This window comes from Buceros rhinoceros, unplaced genomic scaffold, assembly GCF_000710305.1.
Source record: "Buceros rhinoceros silvestris isolate BGI_N320 unplaced genomic scaffold, ASM71030v1 scaffold27558, whole genome shotgun sequence".
In the NCBI taxonomy this organism is placed as follows: domain Eukaryota; kingdom Metazoa; phylum Chordata; class Aves; order Bucerotiformes; family Bucerotidae; genus Buceros; species Buceros rhinoceros.
The window spans coordinates 2655-13810 of NW_010425579.1; the positions used below are offsets into that span (position 1 = coordinate 2655).

Here is an 11156-nt window from a genome sequence, read left to right on the forward strand (position 1 = left end):
TGTTAGGCAGCGCCAGTGGCCAGGCTGTAAGGTGGCATTTGCTTTTTTCAGCTGTTCTTCAGAAAGTCTCTGTTTATCTTCTACAATATGAGTGGCCGAGGTTAGAGGTGTGTGAATGACTTCCTCACATGACAGAGGTGCTCAGAATCAGCCTTGGTTTGAGTTCGAATTGTTCCTGTGGTGGGATTGAGTTTTGGACAAGCCATTTCCATGTGTTAAACTTCTCACAGAATCCCTGCAGACCCGCTCCCTCTGGACATCTGTGATAGAAACCCTGTCTGGGAGAGGTGTCTCATCCTTAACACAATGCTTGACTACAAAAGAAAAACCTGAGTTCAGAAGCCAAAATAAAGCTTGGGTTATCATTTGGAATGAAAAGAAAATGAACGCTGGCTTCCCAGTCAAATACTGATTCTATAATTTTTGGTTTTAAGTCCATTTTGTAATGGTTTCTTAGTCTGAGATCAAATGTAAATTGTGGGTTTCTCAAAAGTGTGAATATTTAGGATTTCTGAGGTCTTAGATTAAATGTAATTATAGGCCCTGACAGAAGCATCTCTTTTAGTTTTGTGGATTTAAGAAACAAGTTTGCGGCATGTAGCTTCCAGCGAGTTTTCAGAGACCAAGTTCTTGGCGCTGTCATTTTGTTCCCATTTAGAAGCAAGCCCAGAGACTGAAAACAGCTGAAAACTGCTGCCAGCTTCTGTGGTACTGACATTCCCGTGATACAGTTCTCTGTTTAACCACTTGCTTCTAAAGTCTTAGAGAAGACATGCTTGGATGCTTTGTGTGTGCGCAGAAACTGAATCTCGGGGTGCTCACGGCAGGGTCAGGCCGTAGCAGGGGCTCCTGTCACGTAATGGCACTGACCTTGTTCTCATACACTTCTCCAGACCTGGCAGTGGTACTCTGGCTCTTGATTATTCCCTGCACCCTCAGCTCTTCAAGAATGTCTGATGATTTTTGCCCCTCTCCTTCCTGTAAGCACTGTGATTTACTGATGAACTTGCTGGTGAGCCATGTGTCTGCGAGAGGTGAGAACAGTCATACTTGAAGAGCACTTGGCACTCAACCAAGACCTCCTAATTTCCAATGCCAGAGTTTTTATTTAAGAGGTTACATACTAGGAATGTCCAATGGAGATGGCCTGCCCAAGGCTCTCTTCGCTGCTTAAACTTAGCAGTAAGCTTTTTCATCATCATCACGGCTTGGCTTCGTGGACGAAGATTTGGGAAGGGCTTTACCCACGCTCACTGCAAGTGTGCTGATGGCTGAAAAGGCCAATGTGGGATAGGCAAGTCCGGTCCCTCGCCTGTGGCTACAGGGCTTTGCAAACATGAGTGCACCCTTGGGGGCTGCACGGTGGATTTTTTAGGTGAGGCGCAGCGTGCGCGGGACTGGCTCCACCCTTTACACCTGAGGTTCATCTGCCAGGGCCTGGCGAGCTTGGATGGTGACAGCGAAGTCCTCGGGTCGTAGGTTTGGTTAGAGTGTCCTTCTCTTAGATGGAGCCTTACAGGGCTAAACGAGCTCCATCTGCCCGGGTTTGGGGTCAGAGTTGTCCTTCTCCTAGGATGGCTGCCCGAAGGCTAGTGAGCCCATCCTGCCCGTGGACACACTTTGTCTGACCCTTCAGCTGAGACCTGTCTGGCCTGGGAGACCCCACCGGAGGCACATGCCACCACCAGCACAGCTCTCAACCTCGCAAGGGCACGCAAGCTCCTTCCCCATGACAAGGGGGTGCCCGTGAAAGAGAGTAAGCTTTTTATTGGCTTAAAAAATGGTGCAGGCACCTAGTTATGTTCCTCACTGTGGTCAGAGGGGCACATGGAAGCATACACTGAAAGCCTGTGACACTGGTTTTTGAGCATGTTCCCAAGGAAGGTCCACAGAGAGCTCTTCACAATTCCCATTCTCAAGGGTTCTGTGATCTGGTCAGAGAAAGCCAGGCTGGGATGGGATGGTACAAACCTACTTAATGGTCTGTCTTGTAAAGGTCACTGTGATCATCTGTTACATGGACCCATGCTTTCATGGCCTCCGATTTTTGTTGTATCGGTATTGGTACGCTTGAGTTTGATTATAAGCATTCCAACACTTAATTATATCTTTATAGACCTATAATTAAGAATAAAACCCAAACTATCTTGATAACCCTTCTGAGTGGCTGTTAGTTTCCACATATTAGACATGAACAAACAACGAACAACTTTACTGCCGAGACCCACCAGGTTCTTCAACCCTCAGCTGACAGTTCTACCATCTGCCCAACCTCTGCTGACAGAAGGCAGAGCTTTTCTGCGAAGAAAGCTTGGACCAAATCAAAGTTGCGGTTATCTGACATCTGCCAGTCTTTATAAGCAGAGTGAGCATGGCAATGTTGGCTTATTTTTCAGTTGCAAAACAAAAGCACAGAACATCTGCCCCCTTGTACCTCCCTAAAACCAGTCACCTAAAAAGCACTGGGGTTCAGCTGTCAGTCCGAACACGTAAAGGTCAGAAGCCAGTGTACAACAAAACACCTCTTGGCAAAAAATAAACAAATGATGAGAGGGCAACATTGATAGGTGTTGTGAATGTGTGTGGGGTTTACTAATCTCATTCAGGAGAAAAAATGTAGTTGGAATATCTTGGTATGGCATGTTCTTTTGTCTCGAAACAGAAGATTGAAGCATGATTTCAAAACCTTTCTGTTTAGAAATTTCCTGTGAAGTTATCTTTTAGCAAGTGGGAGGAAAAGGAGCTTGAAATGACATGAAACACCATGTCAGACCAAGCAAATAATTTTGTTCAATCTGAAATTCTTTCATCACGTCCTTTTGTGGCATTGGGAGTTAAGTCCTAATTAATGAACAGCAAACATTGGTAATTATTCCTCGTGTTCAACGTGACATATTTTTTTAAACCCTTTTTTATTACAAAGAGTAACCGATCACTCTAGACTTTCCATTTAGTGTGATTGTGAAATGCAGGCTGATCGTGGCACTCGAAATACAAAGTTAGGGGGGGTAAATGCACCCAAAGATGGTGCTGCTCTTCCATTAGTACACCTTACTAAAATGCTATCCTCAGATTATCGAAAAGTGTGGGTTCAAGTGTTCGCTTGTACTTAAAAACTCCTTAGCAGACCTTTGCTTATCATGACAACTTCTGGAGTTTTCCCAGTTTTCTCTATACAATAACTGGCCCTGTAACCTTTGGTTGCAAATTTCCAGAGCAACATGGTATTTACGTACTGTCTCTAGGTGATGCTAGGCAGGGGCATTGTATTGACCATTCCCTTGTGAAAACAGACTCCCGATGGCAGCAGACTGACAGCCCTCACGTGGGCTGTGTGTCTTTCCAGAGATTGTAATCCCAGTTAGAGCTGCCCCTGGGACAAGGCTGAATTTGTTCTCTTGGTCTGTTCCAGGCATCTGCCAAGAGAAGTGTCTCTACCCTGTTCTGGTAGTGAGGGTTGAGTCACGCTGCAGAACATAATCATCAGCTAGGAAATACTTTCTGCTGCTGTTGCATGGTTTAAAACCTGTGCGAATCGGCACAATCCTTGCAGCGTCGCAGCAGGAACGTTTCCAGGTGTAGAACTAGGCTGCGGTAATAGACCCTGGAGATTATTTCCTCCAAGGTCTCCATTTGTGGAGCTGCTATGAACTTCAGTTGCTGTTTACCTGTGCTTTGTGCACTTCTGCTTTTCTGGGAAGATGTAAATCTTTCTGGTAGCTCCTCAGGAGAGTCTTCCTCACTGGTCTCATCTTCACATTTGGCTCCATCTTTTGAAATGTCTGTTGGCCGAGCTGCTTCATCCTGTGAGGGGACAGCCTCTGTTCACCAATGCTGTCACTTTTAGTCTACAAGAAAATGAAGAAACAAATGAGAGAAGCTCCTTGGGCTTCTAAACATTTGAGGTTGTATCTAGAATAGTCCATAGAATTGTCCGGTTCAGGGTGGAGTGGAAAGCGGAAGCATTCCTGAGACTTATCCATGTTCTGCCACAAGTGAGGGTCTCTTGGAATGCTTTGGAAGGGGAAGCAATGACCTTAAGCCTAATCCAGTTGACTATATTGGAGTATTGGTTCAGAACTTTGAAGGCCTTCTGGATGTGGATTATTGGTTCGAAATTGAAAACTGAGATTTACCTTAGCGCTTGGTAAGGTGTTAACCTGTGCAGCTTCTAAACGACAGCTTGGAACCTCCAAAGAACGCAGGATTAGAGCCTATTCTTGTCTCTGTAGGTTCAGAGAACTCGCTCAACTTCACAAAGTGGCTGTGCACGTGTATCCTATATAACATTTGATATCTATAAGCACCCCCTTCCTCCTAAGAACTTTTAGAGGCAAAACCCAGCTGGCTGCAGTGCAGTAATTCACCGCTGGGGTGGGAGGTAAGTGTCTCGAATTGTATCTTGAATGAGGCAAGTGGGACAGGCTGTGAAAAGCAACTTTTCAGGTGCTGCAATATCAGACCATGCATGTGAGGATGGTCAGTCTGCCTCTCCTGCAGCGTAAGGGTTGTATGGAGCTGAGCGAATGACAGCCCTTCTCTTAAAGAGTTCCCCGACACTCAGAGCCACCGTTAACATCTGCAAATCCACTGCTCTGCACGTGTTAGTCCTTGTATGCTCAAAGCTAAGACGTCTCCTAACATACTGTACACCAAGTCAGTTGGAGGAAGTCACTACCTGGCGTTTGGCTTCCTGGTTGTTCTGTAGCTCCTCTGAAGACAGCGGTGCCACAGCGACCCTGTGAGAAATAGTGCAGCCCATGGTGAAACTGTGACCATCTGCTTCTCCTCGCTGCAAGTCCAGGGAGTAGGAATGACCCAGTCTGTTCCTTGAACTTGGTGGTTTGTTTTCAGTGTGGAGCCTAACTGTTGCCAGGGCCTGTTGCCACAATAAACACCACCACAGAAGGCTTTCTTCTGGTGTCCTGACGTAAAAAAAAAGACATCATCATCTTTGTCCAAGCACCTTCCTCTGAAGTTGAGAGGGGAACGTGCTGCTTCTGTGCATCCGGGGTGTTGCTCTGAGAACAGCGAATCTGCACAGGTGATGCAGGGTGTTCATGACCCTCCTGGGGGAACTCAAGCAAAGACATTTGACCATCTCCAGCCTCTTTTTCCTTTTTCTCTTTTTTTAGACGAACAAGACACTGTCATGTAAAATACACACAGTTCCATCGCTGCTTGGATTTCTTCAGCATTCTTGAGCACGATTAGCAGTGGAAAAGATCACTCCTGCATGTGGAGCTGCAAGCAGCAGGGCAAGGCTTCTAAAGGGGAGACAGGGACAGGCTGTGACCAGGGGAAATGTTTTAAGCATCCTTTGAGATCATTGTACAACTTCTCGATTACTGTTTGTGTCTGCTCATATCCTTAGAAGTAGATGTCTGCAGGAGATTCAAAAACCAGCCACCAGCATGGTTTATAATCCCAAGAGGCTGTTATAAAAGATTGTGGAGAAATGTTAAGGCAGTGCTGTCAGCTGAAGGTCGTGTCTTGGGTCACTTGTGCTGAGATTATCATTTGTTAGAAGAAATAAATTGTTTTTTTCACAAATATTCACATGTATGAAATCAAAAGATTTTTTAAAATAATAATAGCTATGAGGGATTAATTAACTTCTTGAGCTCCTGGAAACAAAATAGTACCAGCTTCTGACCTTACCCTGATTTGTTTGCGTTTCAGATTAAGCGCTTGCTGTGATGGTGCAGTTAAACTTGTTTGTAAGTAAATAGGCGCAAATTTCATCCTTGTGAAAATGTGATTTGTATTTGTTCCTTCAAACACAAATAAGGTGATAAAATGGAGACAATGTCAGTTATCTAAGAAAGCTGATTAAATGTAAAAATTGTAAATCTGAGTTTTGATTATGCTACAGCCTATGATCTGTGCTTCACAAATTGACTATTGGCATGTAAAAAGTCAAGTGATAGTCTGAAGAAATAAGAGTACACGGACTGTATGGAGTGGCATGAAATCAGCCCTCATTCATCTTTATGGAAAGAACCTTCTCAGAGCTCAACAGGATTTTGTACACTTGGAGCCTGGCCTTTTAGTATCTTACGCACACGATTAAATCAGCGTGGTGAACAGTGTATTTTTTGAACAATCGGAGCTACAGGCTGTCAAGAGCAGACTGCTCCTGTGCTGGTGCTGACTGATGAGAGAGAATCTTCCTCTCATTTTAGCAGCTTCTTTTTTTTTTTTTTACAGAAAAGAGAAAGAGAGCAAGTTTCAGTACAGTCAAGGTACCAGGCTGCGTGGTGTTGGCTGAAAAACCAGAGGGTAATTCATCATAAATACAAACACAGGATATTTCCCTTAAAATCCATGGAACAGAGCCTGTGCGAAGTGCAATGTTGACACTGGAGAGGAAGAGGAGCTCTAAGAAGGCTGCTAATGGTGGGACAGGGAAAGAAGCACAGGTATCCTTACAGCCTTGTGAGGATGAAAACAAAAGCCAGTCACAGGGATGTGCATATGGGGGGAAAAAAAACCCATGCCAAAATCAGAAATGGCTGTTTCTAGAATTGCTGGTGTTACGTGGAGGAAGTTGAAGTGTGTGTAAATTTTAGAATGAGGAGCGTTGTTTTCAAAGCTCCCACGTCCAAAGCTGTTTGGTGGCTTGCAGGAGGATTTGGAAAACTGAGCAGGAGGCTGGATGTCTCAGTGACTACAGCATTACTGGCTGTCCCTGATTTATGCCCCTGGATTAGTGAGCTACTGCAGAGAGGTGAGAAGAGGTCTATCCGTGGAGTGCCAGTCCTGATACGACGTGGGAACCTTTCCATTAGTATCAGCAGCTGGACGCAGATGCAGATAAAAGCACTCTCCTAAGGCTCGGAGGCTGGCTGAACAAAGCTGGGCTGATTTGAAGGAGAGGCAAATTTCTGACATTTTTTTAGTCTGACAACATTCCTACTGAATTCAAACAATAGAAAGCGACTGGGTAAGTTTTTCGGGGACTCTAAGCAGCAGTATTTCTCTTTGAAAAATAAGACTGAATAGTTGGGTGGCTGAGGAGGAAGTAGCTATTTGGGAAGAGTTTGAGGCCAAAAGGACTCCGAAAGGCTATGTCTGAAGAGGGACAAGGGAGTTCTGACACAGAGGGAGCAATTCCAAACAGCAGCAGCCCAGGAAGAAACTGCCAGCACTTGCCCAGCTCATTCCTCATCCTAAAGCTACACCCTGGACGACTGGGAAGGCTTCATCCAATTTCCAGCGCTCAGTTTCCCCGCGGTTCCCCCAGCCCCCTCCCCATATGGCACTGCTGGAGCAAACACCACTTGTGCACCTGCCCCTGTGACTCCTCGCTGGAATGGAGGGAGATACCCCTTGGGAACCCTCTGCCCTTTCTCTTGGGGCTGCGTGACCCTCTGAGCTGCTGCTGCGTGGACAACTCCTGTACTGAAGAAGCGGCAGCAGACAGGTGCTGGTGGAAGCGAGTGTGGGGACCCCCAGCCATTGCACGTTCCCCATGTCCCTGACCCATGGACACAAGCGGCCGGTGGCTCCACCAGACCGCCTGCCTCATCCTCACAGAACCACAGAATGGTTGGGGTTGGCAGGGACCTCTGGAGATCATCCAGTCCAACCCCCTGCTGGAGCAGGGTCACCTACAGCAAGTTGCTCATGTCCGTGTCCAGGTGGTTTGGGATCTCTCCAGAACAGGAGCCTTCACAGCCTCTCTGGGCAGCCTGGACCAGGGCTCTGGCACCCTCACAGTAAAGAAGTTTCTCCTCACGTTCAGCTGGAACTTCCTGTGTTCCAGTTTGTGCCCGTTGCCCCTTGTCCTGTCACTGGGCACCACTGAGAAGAGTCTGGCCCCATCCTCCTGACACCCACCCTTCAGCTATTGATCAGGTCCCCTCTCATCCTTCTCTTCTCCAGCTGAACAGCCCCAGGGCTCTCAGCCGTTCCTTGGCACAGATGCTCCAGCCCCTCCTCATGCTCACAGCCGCCGCTGGACTCTCCCCAGTAGTTCCCTGTCCCTGTTGAAATGTGGAGCCCAGAACTGGACACGGTGCTCCAGAGGTGCCTCTCTAGGACAGAGTAGTGGGGGAGAGACCTGTACCATAAGTGCACCCTGTTCCCCCAATATTGACAGGCAGCGATGTTTAAATGTGACTGACTGCTTGGCGTGGGACTGCACCAGCACCTCAGCTGGGATCTTCAGGTATAAAACTAAGTTGTTCACGCACTTAACAGAGCACAGCAACGAACAAAACAAACCCTTTTATTCACCACAGATTAGTGCATCTTCCCCAGGCAGCGATGACTTCACCTCACGGCCAGCACTATCATTAGCAACGCACCTTTCCTGGAGAGCAAATCCTGGTCTTCTATCAAATGGCAGCTGCAGGAATGTGTAAACAAAAAAACCCCAACCAACAATCCCTCACCAAACCCCACCTGCACCCACACCCCAAAAGCTCTGTTTAGATTATTTATCCATATTTATATGTAACATGTCTTCATTGTTGACAACTGTATCAGTTTATACTTCAGGTCCTTCTCCTCCAGGAACCAGCTATAAAAGAATAAAAGACAGTTCTGTGTTAGTGCCGTAGATCTGAGTTCTACGCTCCTCTCCTGGACAGTCCTTGCTTTACAACAGTTTAGCACATGGAGACTACCAAAGCGGGTTTTAGATCCAGGATTACCTTCCTCTTCCATCAAAAGAGGTCAGTTACTGCCGGAGCAGCGCATGCCAAAAATGATCTCTAAAATATGAAGGAAGTTTAACAAAATACAAAGGAGATCCTAGAAATAACACACATTTGGGGGTTTCTATTTCTTATTCACTTCAAGGAGATGATTCTGTCTAGAAACAGGACAGCTCAGTTGTAAAAGGACCAAGAACATGCTTCCTTTCATGAAGAATTTCTCCAGCTGCTGATTCTTCCCCGGGCTATAGCCATGCTGGGAAGTTGGTTTCCTCTTTCCGGCTTCGTTGCTAAGCAGAGCCCCAAAACTAATAAAGAGCCTGAACCCTCCTACAGGCAGCAGGGACTAAGTCAGCACAGCATTTTCCTGTGAAGAACGTAAAGAACTGAACAACAGAAAAAAATACAAAGGGAAAAACATGAATAAAGGAAGAGGATAACCCTTCCCTTCACTTTTTATGTGTTTCTTTTTTATAGATAGTCCTTTTTAAATCTTTTTAACCATTCCTTTTCCTTTTTACATATGCGCTATCCCTTTGGGATGCAGAACAAGCACCAAAGCAGGAAAAGGCTTTGACGTAAAGTCAAGACTGCCCTTGCTCAGGCACCCAGTGAGGAGGAGCAAGGAGGGGAAGAGCAAAACAGAGATTTTTCTTCTTTCACGTGGAACCGACTTAGACTCAAGTCAGTCTTCTCTTCCCACAGAATGAGGAATGCCCTTCCACAGGAAGGCTGCATTTTGTAGCCATCTATGCAGACAAGCAAAAAACTCCCACGGGTCTGCTTCTGTGGGGTTTGGGAAGTGGCAGAGTTACAGTATGTAATTACCGTAACGGTACTGATCTATGTACATCAGCACCCGATAAACCGAAAGTCATTGTGTCTCTCATTTGGTACAAGCCATCAGACCTCCAGGGCGGTTTCTCAGAGCACATAAAGGCACAGCTCATTGTATCAGAACCGCCAAACGACTTGGAGAGCTCGTAACCATCCACGGTGCTGCAAACACGCTTACCCGTACGCTAGTGGATGAAACGTGGATGTATCCCACCCTACAGGCAAACACCCACCAGTTAAAAGCCACTGGATGAACCAGCCTACAGAGTGGGCAACAAAGCCAGCGACTCCCCTGCACACCTGAGGACCAGCAACACATTCACCACAATACAGTGAGGGCCGTGCTCTTCCCGTGTGTACCGGCACGTAAGTAACACAAAGATCACTCTCCCAGCATCGTTCGGACACACGGATACCCCAGGAGCTACCTGAAGTAGTGAAACTGTCGGCAAAGCTCAGCTTAGAGTAGCTGAATTCAGTTCCTGCTGGAGTTACAGGTACAGAAAATAAAGGCTGTGGCCTTTTAACGACGACAGTGACTTACCATTGTTATGTTATTGCCATTCAGCAAAATCTGGTCCAGCTTTGTGATTCGTCTGCCCTCCGGTGTAATCTCACTGGAGCAGCAATAGAAAAAGGGGACAACATTTACAGTGTTGATTACAGAACCGACATGAATGCCCGCATTAAGATGACATGTGTTGGGACTAAGAAATCAACTGGCCACACTGCAGCGTAATCTTGATAAACTGACCACCTGGGTAACGAAAGCTACCGGACAACTGAATAGATCCGTTGGGCTTTTCTGCTCAGTACAGAAAGATACAGACTGACCCTCAAAATTGTGGCCATTTCTTGAATAACGTCGACACTTAAAACAAGTTTCAAACAGCAAGAGGGTATGACCAAGGAATAAATGCTCACCCTTCATCTCTGACCTTAAAGGCAGGTAAAAGCAACCAAACAAACTGCTGGAAAGTTCAACACACAACCCTGGCAAAATTAAGGCTACAATCAGCAACCTGATTACTGGTAGGAAACGCCAAGCGCTACTCCCTGACACAGCTGTTGGGAGTAGATCACCCTCCAAAGCTTAAGTCCAAGGTAGGAACTATCCAGCTGGCAAGTGTTCCAAAAATATAAAACCACTTTGCTCCTATATCTTACGCAACAGTGTTCCTCCAGAAAACAAAAATTAAATATCAACAAGTGGCAGAAATTGTACTTACAATTCCGTAACGTCTTCTAACACCATATCTGAAAATCCAGTTTCAAGGAAAATAAAGCCCATAATTTCAAAATCAAAATATTTCACGTTTTCATTTTATACTGAATGGTGATTTTATCTGTAAAATTAAAATACCAGAATACTGCAATTAATCCATACAAAAAGGTTGTCCCCAGTGAACTCTCAAAAGCAATAAACCAGCGGAGCTGATGCCTGGAGCGGACAGCCTTAAACATCGCCATCAAGGGATACTGACAAAGTCATCAAACCCTAGAAGTGTTCCAACAATTTCTTTATCGCTCTTCATCACAATATGAATGCGTGAACCTATGCATTTGTCCACAAGTTCTGCAAATACAAACAAAAAAAGAAGGAAGAAAAGATTATTTTATAGAACATATATTTTTTAGAACAAAATATGTTGAGGC

The 11156-nt window shown here is 45.8% G+C and overlaps 2 protein-coding genes across 2 annotated transcripts; both read right to left on the bottom strand.

Moving 5' to 3' along the window:
* Window positions 1–870: 870 nt before the first annotated feature.
* On the bottom strand, window positions 871–4762 carry STMND1 (stathmin domain containing 1; the record flags this gene model as incomplete). The annotated part of the gene is made up of 3 exons (XM_010141208.1): window positions 4679–4762; window positions 3669–3804; window positions 871–1025 (listed from the first exon to the last, which is right to left on the bottom strand). Coding segments are annotated over exons 1-3 (375 nt in total), but the record flags the coding sequence as incomplete, so codon positions are not given.
* Window positions 4763–8494: 3732 nt separating this feature from the next.
* On the bottom strand, window positions 8495–11071 carry LSM5 (LSM5 homolog, U6 small nuclear RNA associated (S. cerevisiae)). Its single transcript, XM_010141207.1, has 4 exons — window positions 10981–11071; window positions 10730–10757; window positions 10045–10117; window positions 8495–8527 (listed from the first exon to the last, which is right to left on the bottom strand). Exons 1-4 carry the CDS (start codon window positions 11033–11035, stop codon window positions 8495–8497), a joined length of 189 nt encoding a protein of 62 aa, XP_010139509.1. The 5' UTR covers window positions 11036–11071.
* Window positions 11072–11156: the final 85 nt, after the last annotated feature.